At 38.7% G+C, this 20,556-nt stretch overlaps 1 protein-coding gene across 1 annotated transcript in view; it reads right to left on the bottom strand.

Moving 5' to 3' along the window:
• Positions 1–2,243: 2,243 nt before the first annotated feature.
• Positions 2,244–20,556, bottom strand: part of nlgn2a (neuroligin 2a) — a gene marked incomplete at its 5' end in the record, with an annotated part of 45,329 nt that continues 27,016 nt past the window's right edge. Inside the window, 5 exons of the mRNA XM_079469419.1 lie at positions 2,244–3,161; positions 4,751–5,117; positions 6,031–6,190; positions 6,458–6,749; positions 7,636–7,825. Coding sequence (XP_079325545.1) covers positions 2,330–3,161; positions 4,751–5,117; positions 6,031–6,190; positions 6,458–6,749; positions 7,636–7,825 — 1,841 coding nt within the window. The 3' untranslated portion in view covers positions 2,244–2,329. The remainder of the gene's footprint in view (positions 3,162–4,750; positions 5,118–6,030; positions 6,191–6,457; positions 6,750–7,635; positions 7,826–20,556) is intronic.

Below are 20,556 nucleotides of genomic sequence, written 5' to 3'. Positions count from 1 at the left end.
CGGTTGGTTTGTTCTTACATTTAAATTGTACAGTTAACTTCTATTTCTCATTCTCTCTCTGTAAACCCAAACGGCAGATCCAACGAATGGCTCATTACGGATGAAGAGTCTTTATTCTGTATGTATCACAACACTCTAATGGCTGGGCATACAAAAAACAAACCAGAAAAATAACAAAACATTCTAAACTCGTCCCGTAAATCGGCATTGATTATTGTAAAAATAACAAAACATTCTAAACTTGTCCGTAAATCGCCATTGATTATTGGAATTAAGTCGTTTTGTACGCGGATCTAGTTAACTCCTTATAGTTGGATTAAAACGGAGCAGTAATACCTACAACCACATAAAAGTCCACAGATGATACGTATCCACAGGTCAGATCTATAATCTTAGACATCCAGAAATAATCTCCTGTAGTGTCTAGTTAACTACAGTCTCCTCCATTTATTGTTGTGTTATTATTTTCCTCCACTGGGCTTTTAATGTCATTCAGTACTGAACCTCCAGAAGGATCTCTTAGCAAAGATGAGTTTCATCATGTTGTATTGTTTTGTGCAGCATACTGACACTAGTTCTTGCTCCAAAACGTTGGTCGTGTGTATGGCAGAGAGAAATATCCCAGGCATCTCTGACTCAACATACTGGCAGCTGAGCCAACAGTGATGAATCCTCATCCTCCATGAAACAACAGTGACAGAAAACTTAGACTAACAAAGCATGAAAAGACATGGTCTGACTTAAGCCATTGGCTCTTTATCCTGAAGATGTATTTTAGAGAAACCATTTGTGTATATAAGATTTATGTAATATATGTAAAGCTGCTTCACATCCCCTCTTTTTGCTGTGCTTGTCGTAACCAAAGAAAGTCAGGTGTGCAGTGCAGATGGATGTGAGACCCTTCAAACATACAGGAGCTGTTTATAAATGTACTTCACACGATACAAACAATTTGAATGTACCCTGGCGTGAAGGTGGGTAGATGCTTGGTGGCAAAGAGGGAGAGAGAGAAAGAAACAGACAGACTTTTTACTAGGAGCCTTTTGATGTTTTTCAAACTATGAGAAAGTATTTCTATCTCTCTCTAAACAAACTATTGTTTATCTCTCTCTCTCTGTCACATGCACTCCTTTGGTTACCACTGCAAACCGGCTGATATACAGCTTTACTTCACACACAAATGCACACGGTAAGAGACAGTGGCTAGAAAATTTTTCTTATGTGTCTACATACACAAACCATCACCGATAGCTCTGGTCTTTCACTTATGCACTAACTGTACAGCACAATGGTATGGCACAAACTCCAACGACTTGACAATTAAAAAGCCTATGAAAGAACTTTGCCAATAGCAATATTGAATTGGGATGAAAGAGAGAATATCGTCGTGATGAGGAGGTTATAGCCTGAATGATGCTGACCTCCTTTTTGTAACAGTTGTAAGCAAGCAAATTAAAACATGTAAACAAATATGCAAACAAAATGTGCTGTAAGGGTTGTTCAGCTCAGTGTACTTGTTGCTTAAAAATATTTCATGCATAGATCCCACTGAGCAATCCATGTAAATATATATCATTCTTTATATATTTGTCTATATATCTGTACATACAAAAATCAGCCTAAGAAATAACACACAGGGAAATCAAATACGTGTGATGTAATGTCATAAAAACATCTGAGAAAGAGAGATAGAGAGAGAAAGAAAGAGAGTAGGTTGGCACTTTTGTTTTGTCTCCTGTCAAAAATTATCAGGTTTTCTCATTCTCTGTATCTGTTGTTAGAAGGTATAATTTAATACTTGACACAAGACCGCAGGTAAACACAACATTTTGTTTTTAGCGAATGCCCCTACAACTCATGTACGACATGATTCAAGATTACAGATCACATTCAAACAGTGCTCACAGGAGAGAGAGACGCATGATTTGGTAGGGAAAGCACTGTGATGGCATAAAAAAGACGGATAAAAGCGAATGAAAGTATATGGAGGCATGATATCTGCACTCTGCCAGTTCAGTGAGAGAAGTGGGGAAAAAAGGTAGAATTTCCCCTTTTATCGGATTATTAGTCAATCAACTAGCAGTCACTCCTTCAGAAACTTCCCCATCAGGACATCGTGGAAAAACAAATCCAGGAAAAGACAAATGACTTGTCACTGCTGGCTGATGCTGTTGCTCGCTGTAGAGTCAACAAACACACCTCTACAAGTGTGCACAACGCATAGCAGTCCTCTGATATTTGTCTGTGACGACGGCAGAGAACAGAATACGCTTTTTCAAAGTTTGGACAGATAGCGAAATCTGGATTTGCAATTGTTTCGGGGGCTGTACTATACACGGGTGGTAGAGTGAGGGTGGGGTAAGGTGTTGTTGTGGCCGGTGGTTGTGGGGAAGGTGTTGAAAGCATGAAGGGATTGCATGCCGGTGATGGTACTAGGAATCATGGTAATGGTATTGGGGGTCATTAGCGGAACGTCGTCGGGCGCCCGTCTCAGGGCCAACGTGTAGTCAGGTGGGCACGCAGGTCGTAAAATATCATGCGGTCGCAGTGGCTCCATGTCATGATGCGAGTCATGCTCCGAATGCTTCATTTGCAGCGACATGATCTCCTCTTCTTGGCTGTGTGCTAAATCATTAGAGGGTATGCCGCGCTGTGGGGAGAGTCGGTGCCGACGCATCTCGTGTCGTTTATCCCGTTTGTAGTAAAGTGCAGCGAATGCAAGGATGTTGAGAAAGAGCAGAGAGGCACCAACAGCTACCGTCACGCTCAATTCAGTGGAGTAGTCCCGGATGTCGCTTGGGAAGGGCGAGAATCTGGGGGCCTCTGAACCATCTGGATCTGGTTCTGAAGGCAAAGTAGGAAAGGGATGGCGTGTCGTACGAGGTCCTTGGCCCTTCCAGTGTGGAGTACGGGCGGTTCCCGGAGGCAACCGAGTTGTGGTGGAGCTGAGGAGCTCATCGGGGAGATTGTGGAGGTGAGGAACCAATTCCAGCCAGAAGGCAACCTTGTTTGCACGGTAGTTGTCACGGATACGAGGTTTAAGGCCGATGTGGAGATACTGCTTGTCTTTAGAGTTGAACTTGGTCCAGATCACTTCCTCAAAGCGATTGGGCTTGGTGTGAATGAATTTGGTGTCCTGAGGAACAGGTAAATTGGGATCCCTAGAGAAAACAGATCTTTATGTTATTTTATGTATGTTTTATCAATTTAATACATATAGAGGGTCGGACTTAACCAATAGGAGAGGTAAGCGGTTCCCCAACAAATACCCAGAAGTTTATATAAAGCATGTATAACATATTCGTTTTCAATCATATTTTTTCAGATGTCCCTGTTTTCTGGGGACTGTCCTGGTTTTTTGCACCTGTCCCCGGAAATGTCCCCATTTTACAGCACGTCCAAAACAACCAGAAAAAGCCTGATCACCATATCCTGCGGAGTACCAGAGCAACCATGTAGTGATCATTTTAATTACTTGACTAATTACTTGGGCTTTTGCTGCATAGCAATTATAATCTTTACCATTAAGTTCCGTCGTCACAACACAGAATTCCCACCACTGATCTAGTGATTCTCACACATACGTTGGTGAAAGTATGCAGCGATAAAAACAAAAAAAGTATTTATCCAAGCAATTACATTGACAACTATTACATTCAAAGAAAGCATATCTGTGCACAAAATGAGCCTTAAATGCAAATAAAAAGCGTAATGTAAAGGTCCATTTCCAAAAGCACAAACATAGAAAGTTATTGTAAAAGTTTTAATTACTGGTTGTAATAACTGTACACAGTTTGTAAACATTTAAATATGAAATACAATTAGAGAATTTAAAATATGGTAACTACAGTATTATTTGTCATTTGTTTTCATATTTGTTATTGAATTTTGTGTTAATGCATGTAACTGATCATTTGCAATGGTGTCACGAATGCCAGTGTCGGCCACCGGAGGTCTCACTCTCATGCGCATTAGCTCTGGCTAAGAACTACATTTCCCAAAAAGGCACATGCTGGGACTGAGTACTGGACACCTGATCAACAGCAGTCACCAGACTATTTAAACTCTACCTGCCCATGAACACATTGCGAAGTCTTGTTTGCCCCGGCTACATTTCTGAGCGTAATATTATCCTTGTATTGTTTACCCGTGTTTGAACCCTGCCTTGTATTACTGGTTTTAAAAATGTATAACAATTTGTAATTCATTTCAATGGTACAAAAACACATTAATAATTATGTGCAGCAAAAAAAAGACAAAAATGTTTTGTCCCCGTTTATTAATTGGTTAATTATAACAAATTAGATTTCTATTATATTTTGACCACTTAACATGAAAATGTCCCCGGTTTTCATTAAACAAATTTTGTCACCCAAGCCCAAGATCAGCACGCAAACATCACACAGATTCACGTTGATTCACAAGCAGCAACTTCATTAATAAGCAAAACTAAAAAGATAAGTCGATGGTGGATATGTGTACATAGATTTTAGTTTTTTATTTGTGAGTTAGTTTTATTGCATTTTGAGATAAATTGTTTACAGACAGTTAGATGTGACATACTGTTTATTTAAAAATGTAGAGAAAAAGATTGATTGTTTTGAGAAAGAGACAGCAAAATAAGGTTTTTAAAGGGTGCATGATACGTTTGTTGGTGCCCCATTCTTGAAATTGCCTAGGGCCCCCAAATCACCAAGTCCGCCCCTATACATGTAAATTGTATATAATAATACTATATATGCACACTCACCCTGTCTTGGCAAAGTTGGTCCAGTAGGTCATGACCACAGCACTAAGCATGACATCATTTTTGGAAAAGTTGCAAGGGAAAAGATCTGTAGCGCCGATCATGGGCACCCCAAACACATAGGGAATCTCATCCCCGTGTGCCGCGTCAGCCCATTCGGGTCTTGTCTCTGTTTGGCAGTGGTGGTAGAATGTGTAGAAGTAGACGGGAGACTGGTACTCAGCATGAAGCTTGGCAGTAGCGACGGCTGGCGCCACCCATTGATGATCAGTGAATAGTGCGAGAAGAGTCTTGCGCCGCATATCGCCATTGTCTCGGTCTGCCCAGTCCGTGTACATGAACTTAATAGTCTCTCTCAGAATGTCTTTGCCTAGAAAAAGTAATAGGAGTGAAGAAAAAGATTTAGGTATGTGGATGGAACCGAGAAAGAGAAAGGATCATTAAAAGGTTTTGGCAAGGAGTAAATAAAATGATGAAAAATGTAAAGTATACACACTGTACAATAGAATTTAAAGGGGTCCAACATTAATAACTAAAATCATACTATAACTATAATTAACTCTGCTTGTATCGTAATGTTATGATGTCCAGTCACATAACACATCAGAACCACATTTACATTTGCATTTACTTTCTTAAAAATGTATTATGTATTATAATGCTGCCATTTGTCTGTACAGTATACAAAGTTGTGTTTTTTGGGATTTTAATTTATATGGATAACTTGAAGTTACTGAATTTGTTTGTGTGTGTTCTGAAGAAGAAAGTAAATAACTTGACTTATTCTGCTTACAAAGTGACTTACTGTAATAATATTTAGGGTAATAATACGTTAATAATACTAAATTATATCCATTAAAATATAAGGTCATCAGATGATAAAGAGGTGGTTGCTTGAATAAGTTATAAGAGCACATACAGTATAAAATGTTATAACTTGTCTTTTATTGCCCTCTGGTGGATAAATGTAGAAATAGCACCTATCACAATGACATTGTAGTACTCGGTATTGTCAATGAGTCAATGAGTCCTTCCAGACACACTTCAGTTTTACCTGGGCAAAAGAAAATCTAGCAAAAATAATTAGGAACGTTCTGTCTTAAACAGAAAATCATAATCTAATTCGAAAAAGCTTGAAAAAGCAGTGGAAAATTATTTGTAATATAAAGGATATAAAGGACATTTTGTCATACTGTATATAAAAATGTGCGTGTTTATATAATAATAATACATTTACAGGCAGGTGATATTTTAAAGCACTTTCTTGGGATTGTAGACCTCACCTTCAGGGTATCCATAGAGGTTGTCTACAAAGTTGGAGATGGTGTAGTCAAAGGCTGCGGCTGAAATTCCCTCCTCACTCTCAGTGCCCCCGTCATCCACAAACTTGAGCCCCTCACCTTGATTTACACCAATCAAAAGGTCGTAGTTCAAGAACTCCCCCTAGTGGTAAAATAATGGATTTATTTACTGCTGTATCTTTGGACCCAAAAAATGCAATGAACAGTTTGGCATAGACTATCTTTAATATAAGAGTATTACTTCGTAATGGTGTCATTTTCATGTAGTCCATAAGGCAAATATATGCTAAATGTGTGATGAAAAACTAGTTTGCTACACAAAAAGGATGGTTTACTGGACATTGAACCCTAATTCTTAAGATTTACCATGACAAAATTCAGATTTTATTAACTGTAATTTCATCATCACCTGCTGCATCAAGATCTCAGGGTCATCTGGCACAACATCTCCATCCACAACAGGTCCAAATGCAATATGATAGCGGGCTGGCTGGATGTCTTGATCCACCAGTTCTCTGATGTTTTTTCTGCGGAGACAGTCCACCAGGTCTGCGGTCTCCCCATAAGTGCATCCCACTTTACGTGCCAGAATCTTGGTGTATTTCAAGGGCTGGTAATTGATGGACCAGCTAGAGATGGCTGAACCACTCTGAGCAATGGCTCTCTGAAACAGCCCTGGGGTGGAAGAGAGCAACAGCAAGCTGTTAACTGTAGTGCATAAAAAATGATTACATATCATGTACAGTATCTGTGCTACACCGTGGTGCAGTGGTTTTAATGGTAGGCTATGTAATATGTTCAACATACTTGTAGCCCACACAGATAACAGACATAGTTATTCATTCATATTTACAAGATAGTTATGATGTTAGAGGGATGGAATTAATGAAAGCATTGAATGTCAGTTCCAACTCACACAAAGCATTAATATGAAAACAAACAAGAGAAGAATATCAGACAGGTGTATTAAAGAAGCTATTTTTGTCTATCAACTTCAGTTTTTGCATCAATGATACTCTACCTTATTACTTTATTAACAAACCAGCAACCTCATGTTCTTACCCATATTCATCTGCTTTATTGGTTTAGCGCTTCCTGTTGTTGTTAGGTTGGATTTTCGTACAAGGAACTGACTCAAGGAGATGACATGATTGGTGTCTCCAGGGGTAGTGGTTGTCATGGCTTACCTTGCATGACTGACAGCCGAGGGCTGCAGGACTGATGTTAGGTGAGGATGACAATGATGATGAAGATGGTGGGGGTGAAGGTGGACTTTTTTGGCAGGGAATGCAAAGAACAAAGTTAAGACGACACTTATGGACGACACTTTGTGAGGTAATTACACATACACCGTTACTTTAACAAGACAGACGCAGTCTGTGACAGTAATAAACTACATACACACACAAATACACACATACAGGTTCATTTTACTGTATTAGTGAGGACATTTCTTAAACATTGTTTTCGTATAAACTTAATGATAATTATAGCCTAACCGTAAACCAAACTCCAAAGTGAAAAGCAAATAAAATGTATGTTTAAACCTTAAGTAGGTAAAGCCAAACCTGCACACACACATCTCACTTACCCTCAGAGTGGTGTGACAGGATTAGCAGGTTGACACAAGATGCTCCAGCACCAGAGCCAAAGATAGTGATCCGCTCAGGGTCGCCGCCAAAGTGTCCAATATTCTCATTTAGCCAGCGCAGGGCCTGGATTTGATCCAACAGGCCATAGTTACCTTTAGCAGACTGATCTCCTGTGCTGAGGAAACCTGCGGTGGAAAAGAAGAGAAATGGAAGAAAGAAAAAACAAAACTGGTTAAGAAATACTGCAGATAGATTTGCAAATGAAGACTGTATTACGATGTGTCACTATGGCATTTGGCAATGATTACATTATTTGATGCCTTTAGCCAAAGCAACGTACACTCCATTCAAACCCCACATCTTGTAATGCAATGCACCATTGATTGAGCTACAGTAACCGGAACTGTTTAGCATGCTAAGCATTAAATCATGCATTAAAACTGTGAGGTTAAAGAGAATTGCTGGATGCTGAGGAAGGACCGTCAGCATTTTAAAGAAGAAGGTATATAGAGGACCATAAAATACAAACACATTAAGGAAAGCGCTTGAATAACCACTAAACTCATTACAGTAAATAATTTAGTTTGGCTTTGTAAAAATAGAAGAATTGACACTATAACGGCATGGTTAGAATGGGTTAGAATGGTGTTTATAGTTTTTATGAGACACTACAGAGAAGAGAGATAGAGAGGGTGAGAGAGTGGGTGCCCTAATTTGGAAAAAAAAGTGTTTCATCTGCCTCCAAGTCATCAGAAACACACGCACGCACGCACGCACACACACACACAGACACAGTAACATCTCCAAAGAGGATGCAGAAATTCTCTTGTGGAAATAAAATGCCTGAACCCAAACTTCTTCACATATATACTTTCAGAACTGCATAAGAACATGAAACATTCTCTCTTCTTAACCGGGAACCCATCATGACACTGCCTAAATTAGGCCATTTATATGAAGTAATGTGTGACGTGTCGAAATTACTGTGGGGAGACAGTTCACAACGGATTTATCTGTCATAAAGTTCATACCTGACAGTGTGACATCAGTGACTTCATATGATACTCCTTTACTGAGCATAAAATGACAATGAACACCCCCGTAAACACCCTGTTCTCAGCCTCATGCCCGTGGTTCACCCACAGGCTGTGCACTTACTGTCCCACAAGGAAACAAACTGGTGTTTAAAAGGTATAGAGGTGACACTGTTTGAATTACACTGGATTTACAGTACCAAAAACAAGTTTAACCCTCAAACAACCCTTTAAAGGGGTCTTTGATGTCCTTTAAGGACCGGCCAAAATCTCCTCACTTCACTCTTTAAATTCTCATTAAACAAAAACTCAAACTGGTTCTGACAAAGATTGGACCAGTTTCAAGTGGCATCCAACATAAATGCTGGACTGCATGTTTTAGAATTTCCTGCTGAAACATGTATGTTGGCCTTAAAGACTTCATGTGAACCTTAACAAAGGTAAATGGCTTTTGGTCTTGTATGAAAAGCCATTAAAACAGCCACGGTCATTACTAAGATTTCACCTCCAAATCAACTTTAGATTTATCTCCATTATGGGTATTTCTTGGCTCCGTCAGCCACATTATCCTGGCCAAGTGTGTGTGTGTGTGTGTGTGGGGGGTGGGGGGCGATTGGTCTGTGGGTGCAAAGCACACAGAGATCCTGGAAAATACATGGAAAATGTGTCCCGGAATTTGTCCTGGGATTATGACATTTTGTTTATTCACACTGTCAGTGATTCTCTGGAATCTGTGTGTGCGTGCAGTGTTTTAAGGTGGCTAAATAGCATGATATGTTATTATTACTGCCTTCCTTTATTTAATGTCAAATAGACCTTAATAATCTATTTTTTTATTATTCTGTAGCATACAGTATATTTTTGCCTTTTGCAAATGACAAAGACGTCAATTTCAAAAAATTCTTCAATTTTGTATTAGTAAATGCAGAACAATAAAGAGAAATGAGGCACAAGAACACAAGGTGGGCTATAGCCCAACAAGATTAAGCTAAATATAAGCTAAATATAAAATGACATATGAAAACAAATAAAAGTAAATTGTTCAGGCTTGTTTGGTGCAAATTTACACAAATTTAATGAAAAAATATAATGGAATGCTGCGAAGTAAAACTTAGCCAGTGTTTTTGCAACATTGCCTAACCGCAATACAAAAGGCAAAGTATAATAATTTTTTGTAATATGATGAACAAAATGTGAGTTTAAAAATAAGTTTATTTGTTAAAAAGTTTTTTGGCATTTCGATTTTGTAGCCATTTAGCAATAAGATCACGCAGGTCAAATGAAAAACCTGTCAATATGACCTAAAGCACATTGCACATAATGCATTAAAAAGCATAAATAAACACTTAGGTTGGTACTGTATATGATCGTCATGCTTATATTGTTTACAATGTTTTTGATGAGAAAAACAAGCACGTAAATGTTTGGGTGGAAGTGTGGAGTCTGTTAACAGTGTATGCACAGAAACACACAGGCTTCTCCGCAGCACGGGCACGGCAGCTGCACACAGCCCTGTTTTAAAGGTTGGTAAGCAAGTTTATTGAAGCGGTGTATTTTTGTGTTAATAGTTTTGAAGTAATTTCAAGTTTAAACAGCGTAAAGAAGCGTCGCATCTGACCTTAAATTTGGACTAATGTATTCATATGATTTAGACACAGACACAAGGTAGGCCTATTTTTGAGTTTTCGATTTACTAACGAACAAAAATGACTCGCTTAACTATATTTGTTTTCATAGCCAAATGATTTACGATGTATTTACGATGTGTGTCAAATCACTATTCAGGTGTGGATTATATATACACTGTGAGAGTTAATTTGACCTTTTTTAACACTGGCAATTTTGCTGTGTGTGAATGGGGCATTGCAATCACTATTTACGTGTATAAAATTGCTTTAAAAGAATCCTCAGCAAAATGTAGACAGGAAAATTAAATAAGCATCAGGGCCCACTTCTCTGATTACCTTCCGTGTTGCCTTCTTGTGTTTTTGTGGGTCTATTGAACTGCTTTCAAGACATAAGATGACATTTTCTGTAAAAGGTTTAAAGAGATCATATGCATTCACAATGCATCAGAACCAATTACTTAAGATTAGAAGTTATTACAGTTACCTGATACCATTCTGACAATCAACATTCAAAAATCCATTTCTACATGGCTGGATTTAAATTACTGGGATATTCTGCGCCGGAAATAAAAATAAAAAGGAATCTGTGTAAGATTTTCTACGAACAGATGCTATTTTGCCCACTACCATGTTTGCCAACAGTGTTGCACATGATTTGGCTGACCATTTTCATCGGTGCGTTTAGCTGAACTAACGCTAACAAAAGTGTATAAAGACTAAGAACTAAAGAACCAACAAGTAACACAGGAAAATGGAAAAGGAACTAATGAACCCAAGTCATCTAAATGACCCGAACAGGAACACAACTGAACAAAACAAAAAAAATAAGCTGCGGAAAAATAATTAATTTTTTAAGTTTTTGTGAATATACTATTTATAGGTATGTGTTAAGGTAAAATTATTTCTATTTAGTTCTGTAAACTACTATCAATATTTCTCCCAAATCCCAAATAAAAATTTTGCATTTATTTGCAGAAAATGAAAACTGGAGAAACGGGTCAAAATAACTGAAAAGATGCTCTGTAGCAAGTATTGCAAAGAAAACAAGTTCATATTTACTTTTAAGCAATACACGAGTAAGACATGTACAATATATGTATATATAAAAAAAAATGCTGTTGGATGATTTTATATCACTCCTGAGGTTTGATTTAGTTGAAATTCACCAGACACTGGACTGGAATGGCAATACAAGTAATACAATACAAACTTTATCTAAAATGTAATGTATTTTTTCTTTACCAATTAAAAGTATTAATCTTCTACCTGTATCTACAGTACGAAGAATATAGTATCAAAGTACTATTATCAAGTATCAAATTCTTCACGATAGATTCAAAAGAAGAAAAGCCAGAGCATTTTTGTGCCAACACTCTTGGCACCATTGGTGCCTTGCTGAATTTCTGATCTTGCTAGTAACGCACTTCCACATTTTAAATATTCTGTGTGTTAGTCTGTTTGTGTGTTTGGTTGTTTAAAGGTTTCTTTTGTGGTTCCCACTGAAAGCCACACAGTCACAAACCCATACACTGGTGATCGTACCAGGGTGACCAGGGTGACCATCCCCGACGCGTCCTGGCCAGGATTTCCATAGCTGCGTATCAATTAGAAGGCTGTGTCCTCCAGAGGTCGTATTTGTCGGCCGCATACGTCATCGCTGTTGTCTCATTTAACATTATAAAATGAACATTTATTTCCCTTAAGGCATAATGATTGTAGTTTCATTCTTACCTTGAAATGTAACGGTACCTTTCCTGAAATAAAACCTGAAATAATAAACCTCGATGACGTATGCGCCTGACAAATGCGACCTCATAAAAAAACCTGCCCAGGACGCATCCGGGAAAAATGGCAGTTGTGGTCACCCTTCCGTACACACAGACACAGATGGAGAAGATAGGCTACATGCACGAGACTGCCGAAGAAATTGTTTACTGGACAAAATCTGTATGATTGTTCTATTGGAACGTCAAAATAACAATTAAAGACATTTTCCTTCTATGTCCTTTTATGTTTCGTTCTTTTGTTTCTTCCTCCCTCCCTCCTCCCTCCCTCTCTCTATTTACTCTCATTTGCTGTGCCCTCACTCAGTCTACTGGCCCTCCTGCCTAGGGTAATGGGGGGTGAAATAGGGGTGACAGCGGGCATTTGTAGCTCGGCACTGCGTGATGAAACACACATGAGCCGACACACACATACTTCCACAGGTGCTCTAAATGCCTGTGGCGCAGCCATAGTCTTTGTGTGGTATCAGAGCTTTATAACAAAGTGAAGGCATCATTTATTTAAACACACACAAAGCACCGCAGATAAAAACAACTCTTAATTAAACGCAATCTGGCAGGGTTGCGCAGTTCAGGAACAGATGTGCTTGTTGTTAGAGTGATGTGTGTATATCTGTGTATCATTCCCCATGTTTGTCTCGAATTAACGTACTTCAGCTCATGCTAGTGCCCAGCGCCTCTCTTGAGCCCGTTTTCACACCTCTTCTTGTTAACGTTTATGAATTCAGATGGCAATGAACAGGTCAGACAGACTCTTTCTGCATCATTTGTATGTCGTCTTTTGAAAAAATGTGGGGTGTATTTAAACAGCAACATTTGTGACTCATTAAATGAAATATTCAATTTCTTTAGAGATCACAGAACTCTGTGGTTGGAATTGATGATAATTAATTATTAACAATTACCGTACATGCTTCTTTGTGTTTAACAGATGGCGGTTGAACTATAAATACCGTCGCTTAACATCACGGAGCTTGTCTTTCGAAAACTCATCTGAACTTTTGTGCATTACTGTCACATTTTGCGCAGCGATGCGACAGACTGACCCCGTGTGACAACCTCCCTGAGAGCGTCTGGGCTGAATCATGCTTCACTGACTGCAGGACTTCCTGTGATCCCATGCTGTGTTTCCTCCCACAGCTCTGAAAATTTTCCTCCTTTTTTACGCCGCTCAGGCCAACAGACGCTCAAATACTCAACTTAGTCTTTCGTACTTTGCTCATTCACTCTTATGCCATCTTGCCTTGCAGCGTAATAAAAAATGCCAAATTATAAAATAAGGTACAGTTCAATTCGATCACACAGATTGTGGAAGTTTGAGCCGAATGTAGCGAAAACTTGAATAAATGTGTCTGATAACAAGCTGTGTGCCTTGATAAGCACCAAACAAAGGGGACAAGAATATGGGGCTACTGTGGAGGATTATACTCGTCTGATTTGTGGAAAGATGGAAGGATCTAATTTACATGAAGCTGGCTGGAAGTCAAAATGAGAGACTGCCAATGCATTTTCCTGGGTCATATTTCAACCCCAAAATCATAGGAAATATATATCACAATCATATTTAATCCCAAATTCTCAAAACTGTGAAAGTATTACTAAATATGTTTTTATGATGGTTCTCAACACAAAATTAAACGCAACATAAAAAGTCTATTTGTTCGTCTTTAAATTGTAATTTTTCTTTTCAACTGGTCTGTAAAAAGCCGGCAGTCGAATTATTCAGTGGCATCGTGATGTGGCTCATGCATTCATAACTCACCCTTGCTATAAATAAATTAATACAATACATTATAAATTAATGTCATAATGTTTTTCTTCATTATTGGGAATATTTTAGCAGAGAAAGAGAAGGAGAGGGTGCGAAGAGAGGAGGATGTATTCACACACAAAATGCCTTGACTCCTGTTGAGCATGTTAGAAATTCACAAAACTTTCATAATATTTTGCAACCGGCTGCCATTTATAAATGATAATCTATACACAAATGGCTCATGAATACAGATTACACACCCCATTGTTTCACATTTCAATTGTAATATTTTACAGTGTGTGTCTAACCATATGAGAGAGAGAGAAGGTAAGAAAGAGAGGGAGAATAACAGCACCAGACCTAATGTGATTAGAATACAGTATATACTGTTCTGTACAGATAGCGAAGATTCTGGTTCATTTAGACTGTTAAAACACAGAGGTTAAGTTCAGAAATGACATTATATATGGGAGTTTGTGAAGTTTGGAGGAGAAAAGAGTTATACAGTTTGGTTCCTGGGAGTTAGCTTGAGTTTTATGTTCACCCACTGTGTGTAGGGAACTGCGCAATGCACCAGCGCAACCAAAAAACTGACGACCATGCACACTTCTTGTTTCTATTTTATGCAGACAAACGCGAACAAATACATTTACAGTCTACAATCTGCACTTTACTGTATATCTACATCCCTGTGGGAACAACAACTTAATAAACATAGGATACATTTTTTATGAAAAAAGATTGAATTTTGCATTAGGAGTAGGGGGGAAATTTCATTAGCTCAGAAGAGAAACCTCATAGTCTCCACTATCACAGAAAATTGTGTGTGTTATTGTGTGTAAACATTGTGGGAAAATCTGATTTGTAATGTCCCTGCCTTTCATGAGTGCTGTTGTATTAAAGTGTCGTAACTCAGACAGTTTCTGCATCTCTCATGTTAATCTTGAGTACTTACAGAATATTATCGTACCCTTTAAATATCCGTGTAAGAAAGGTTGTTGCGTAACGGTTTATCATGTTCGAAAAAAACTTTCCGTAACCTATACGAACCTTGGGGGAGTGTATCGAGCACAGAAATACTACATAATACGCCCAACTTGTTTTTTGACAAGTTGACCATGTCAAGCATGAGAAGACAGCACATTTGACACTGTAAAGAAGTCAGAATGCATGAAACCCCATTGACTGTGGCAGTTCTGTAAACATACCAGTGTTGTAATGATAATGGTGGTATAATGACAATAGTGCAATAATGATAAGAGTGACGTAATGATCACGATTACTGGAATATTTCAGAGGAAAGAGGGATGAATAAGAGATGATAAAAGCACAGGCACAATGGAAGAATGACAGAGAGGAGCACACAACGAGAAATGGACAGAAATAAAGAAAATAGATGTCCTCATATTTATTTGAAGAAGCAGCAGCTTTTAGTGGCAGGTGTAAAGTGCACTCTCCTCTGTTGGAGAAGAAATCTCAGATAGACAAAAAGCTAAAACATTTATCCTTTCTCGTACAGTGCACACACGCCTGTAGCTTTTTTTTAGAGTTCTGTCCTAGTTGCAAGTGTGCTAGTGGAGGGAATAAATCCATGCCACCCCTCAGCCTAAGCATACGTACATGTGTGTTTATGGGTGCCTGTCTGTGCAAGCCTATGTTCCGATAACCTCAACTATCAAGGCACCTGTACAGGGCTCTACTGCCGCTGAAAGGCCAGTAATGGCAGCCACAGATCACTGTTGCTTGGCAACCTTCCAAATCTGCTGCAAAGAGACTCAAGACAATTCTCGTCGTCTCCATGCGTCTCTGCCTTTCTCACTGATTCTTTATCTTTCTGTGAGTGTGCCCAGAGAAAAATTGCATTGCTCAAATATTGCTTGATCATAGTACATGACATGTGGAGATCTCAATTATATTCATTTAATTAATTAGTTGAATTAAAATTTGCAGTCCTTAGTACGAAAAACAGACACAAGTATGGCATGGAGTTGTTTACAGTTTCGGATATTTTGAATATTTTATTGTGTCCATGGCTTGACACTGTTTTGAAACAACGAATGTTTTCAGCGAAGTTTGAGAGACTGCCTAGAAGAAACAATCAAGAGATGTATGTGTCTTTTGCGAATATACTGCCACATTTTTTGAAGAAAAAGTTGTTTGACTACATTCCCTTAACCTTGCTGTTTTACTGTGGCTTCATCTCACTAATGCTTGTTTTTTATGATTTGTCAAGATGTATAAATGTTATGTGCATGTGTGTACTCTGGGCTTGATCTTTGAAGCAGATGAGCAAATCATTGCATTAGTAGTGTTTTCTAGTCAGGGCCATCACAAGAGTGGGACGAGTATGAAGTGTGAGGTTTAGAATGATTCTCAAAAAAAGTGCAATAAGTCAATTGAAACAAAAAAACTTTAACCGCTCATGGTTGTTAATATTGAATATAAAACAATATAATGTTGAATGACTAAATGTTAATGTAAATTGAATGTCAAAGTCCTTGTAAAGTGAATTCTGAGAATTGTTTCTAAACACATAGATAGAAACAGAAATGTATTGCTGAAACACATTACAAAGACAGTGGAGTTAAACCGTTAAACAGTTCTTCACCCATTCTCTGTTCAGGAGTTTTTGGGTGGGGCTAAAACGGGGGGTCGATGACGCATGGCCACACCCCTATGACTAGAGCACCTAGCATCAGCTCAACCACGAGCTCAGGGGTTTTAAGCTCTCATGCACATGTTTTCAGGCTCTCTCACTTCTCAACTAAACAAATCTCACGCCAAATAACTAGCAAAATGTAACGCAGACCCCATTGGACGGATGAAATAATGCGAACGGAAGAAGGATCACTGTGCATGATCGCGACGTGCTTCAGTGAATGATGTTTAATTAACAAAGTTCGGAAGAAGCCTGAGCAGATAATCCACCCAGCAGGTTCGCTATCAGCAATCTCAGCGTCTACCCTATCAGCTCAAAAGAGAACCACAACAATAGACAATGCTGTCTTTCTACAGTCTTCAAGCATCCCTCCACTACCCCAGCTCCTCACCACAAGCTCGTTTTCTCCCGCATAACAACGCGGTCATGCCGATATGCCTTATTCAACCTCCGAAAGGTTAGACCCTATCTCACACAACTCCTTGTCCAGGCCCTGGTAATCTCAAGGTTTGGCTACTGCAATGCTCTCCTTGCTGGTCTTCCTGCAAAGGCTATCAAACCACTCCAGCTGGTTCAAAATGCAGCAGCACGCCTTGTTCATCTCTCTCTACTGGCTACCAGTTACAGCCTGTAGCTGTGGTAAGAGCATTGTGTTAATAATGGAAGGTTGTGGGTTCGATCCCAGGGGATTGCAGATACCTATGTAAAATGTATAGAATAATGCAATGTAAGTTATATCTTCTTTTCTCATGTTATATACTTTGATTCTTTCCTGTGTTAAAAAAAGAAAAACTGAAGTCGTTTCTTAAAGGAGAGGTTCATCTGACCCATCAACCGGCAAGGCGTGAAGGCCTGTGCAGTCGCACACTTCGCACAGCCCTTGCGACGGCACTGGTTCTAGTAGTAGTATGTGCTCTAGATGCTCATCAATAGTTATATAGGGCCTCCGGAAGGATCGTACGTGCCCTATAGAAATATTATATTGGTTGTTGGTTATAGATGTGTGTGTGCGTGTATGAAAATCCTCTAGTCTTTCTCCCATTTACCAGATATAAACACACCCAGACAAATACTGCGTTTCAAAATGATGGATCTTACATCATGCTTTATAAAACAGATTTTATTTCAATCTCTTCTTTATGAAAATGAAAAAATTCAACAGTTTTCCATCTATCTTATAACGAAACCAGGGACCCATTACCCCACTAATTAGTAGTACTACTGAGAATATCTAATTTTCACCCAAATATTAAATCAGCCTCTGATTATAATGAGAAAATTATAATACGATCATTAAATATGCTGATGATACTGATTACGTCGGGATAAAAAAGGCTTCATATCTTCAATAGCCAATCAATGTGTCTGTGTGTTTGAGAGAGAGACAGAGACACAAAGAGAGTTAGATTGGCACTTTCTTCATCCCTTGTCGTGCATAATCTTTTTTCCGAAACAAACTTTATCAGAAATATTATTAGAAGTAGCTGTAAAATTGTGAATATATATCGCAGTGTTGAGCCAACGAAATAGTGGATGAATCGCTGAAGATTTGCAGCTAGCATCTTATCATGCTTCATAATTACTATGCTGCATCAACAGCCTTACACAGCCAGGGAAAACCCATCTTATTGCTTCTATTGTTTCCCTCATTTGTAAGTCGCTAAGGATAAAAGCGTCTGACAAATGAATAAATGTAAATGTAAACACAGCATGTCCTATCATCATAAACTGATTTCAACGTGGATTAATACGTGTGAAGATTCTAGCCTGGCCAGCTAGAATTACTTACAGATGATACAGTACATGAACACATTCTTGGTCATCCTTTTTGAATATCAGACAATAATGCACTTCATACATTTATGTTTATGGTGTTAATGGTGAATTGAGTTGACGGTTATGGGAGAATTTTGGGGAAATTCACAGATGGATTAAGTGACAGTATAATCATTGTGATGGGTGGGAGGACTTGCAAATGATCCTTCCAAACATTCATCAGGAACTCCATTTATATTTAGTAAACAAATGTCACTTTTTAAATCATTTGGCAGTGAGATTTTTAAAACTTGGTGCAGAGTACTGCGATCCTGATTTTTAAGCAGTTAGATAAGATGAGTGGGTGGTGTGTGTGTGTGTATATGTGTGCACAGCCACTGCAATCTCTCTTTAAATCTTACTTGCCTGCCAGCTTGCTGATGTCACCACATTAAGAGCTGCCGATAATGGAAGTTAGATTGAAAAGATCCCCCCCCACCTCTCTCTTATTCTCTTCCACTTATTTTCAGCTATTTGATAATCTTGTTTGACTTTCTCTTATGTTATCTTTCCTCATGTGATAAGCAAAAACTCAATGCTCTTAAAAGAAAAAGCTCTCAATAGAAAGACCTTATGGCAGCATCAAGAGCATCCATCAACACGGACATTACATTTCAGTAACATTTCTGTTTCATGTGTTAATTTATCACAGACTTAAATAACTGACTTAACAGGTTCACAGTCCTGGGTAATATGTGTATGTGAACAAAGCAGCCGCCAGGTGACAAGACCTTAACAATAGGGAGATGGGAAATGGAATGGACATGGAAACAAAAGAGACTAAAACAAAAACGTAGAGCATGACAATAAGAGAAAAAATTAGGCAAATGGGGAAAAGATGTAAAAAAAATGATGAAACAGGCCAAGTTAATGACTTATCAGGTCCACGTGTGCACCACACCACATGTGAAAAAGACAGAAATTGATTTATCCATGTGTGGAAGGGGCTCAGCTCCGGGATGGTCATTTGTCATTGAAATGAGGAATATTCTGGCACGTCATAATTCACTTCACGGCTAGAGTTAACTCAAAGCAAATGCAGATGATCAGAGGCAATGTCGTTTCTGATGTGAAAACATCCTTTTCTGGCATATACTGTATAAGAACGAAGAGTTATTATGGATGGAGCTGCTCTGTGGCAGTTAGACCTAAAAAAGACTTCAAAGCAATCGACAAATATCAAACACACGCAAACTCAAATCATTAGGGGGGAAGCGCTTGAATCAAATAGGTGCTGATGTGTAATATTTTAGCCCTGACGCTGCAGCCCTTCAGGAGTCTTTCGGTAAATAAATCAGAGGTTTAATATCACCATCACAAGGGCAGCTAGATGTCTCGGATTCAAATGAAGACTTATGTTCAGCTGAGCTCACAACCTTCTGACGTGAGCGAGTCTCACATACCCGATCGACCCGTTCTCATGTGCATCGGCTGCAATGTGTTAAATGCATTCCAGTTACAAATTGTCTTTCCGATGCTCTGAAATGGTCAATTCCATATTTGACTTCTAATGTGAATGTCAATGTTCTCTTTACTGAAATGCCAGTTTAAAATCGAAATAAAATTTCCTGAAAGGGATTTGTTATTGATTCAATTAAAAGATTCCTCTTTGACCTGGAACAAGGATCTCAATTGCTTAAATGTCGTGGAAATGAAGGAACAGAGAAAGAGTGGCACCACTGTGTTAAGGTTAAGACCTTTGAAATAAAACCCATGTTCTGCTCCCAATGTTTGACTCTAGGCCCTAGCAAAGCACCTTCTTCTCCCTAAGGCAGTGTTCACAAGTATTGGAAGTGACACGCTCTCACTGAGACTCTAAATAATACATGTACAGATTGACATTTCTTAGCCATTTTTTAAACGTAATTTTGTCAGTGCAGTATGCCCTAAGTGTTCGCAAGGGATGGGGGTAATTAAACTGGCACAGCCCGTGTGCACATGGCAATGTGCAAGAGCTCTTTCTGGTTACAGGAGGTGAGATGTGGATGACACGCTGTAAAATAATTCTTCTTTAAAAAAAAGCTTTGGTCCAAAAGCTGCCTTAAATGTTTAGGTTCAAATAGTTTGACTTAACAAGTCACTTGAATCTAAATTATATTCAGCTGTGCACAAATATCTCAAAAGTGTTGTTCAGGATGGTTGTTGAAAGATAAATGATCCCGACTAGCTGCCTATGACAGAAGTAACATTTCTACAGAACTACAGACTACTTCTGCAGTGCACATGCTTGTACATCAATACTG

The sequence above is a fragment of the Barbatula barbatula genome (genome assembly GCF_947034865.1).
Source record: "Barbatula barbatula genome assembly, chromosome: 1".
NCBI classification, from domain to species: domain Eukaryota; kingdom Metazoa; phylum Chordata; class Actinopteri; order Cypriniformes; family Nemacheilidae; genus Barbatula; species Barbatula barbatula.
Note: the sequence above shows the minus strand (reverse complement) of the source record. Positions and strands in the feature narration are given on the sequence as shown.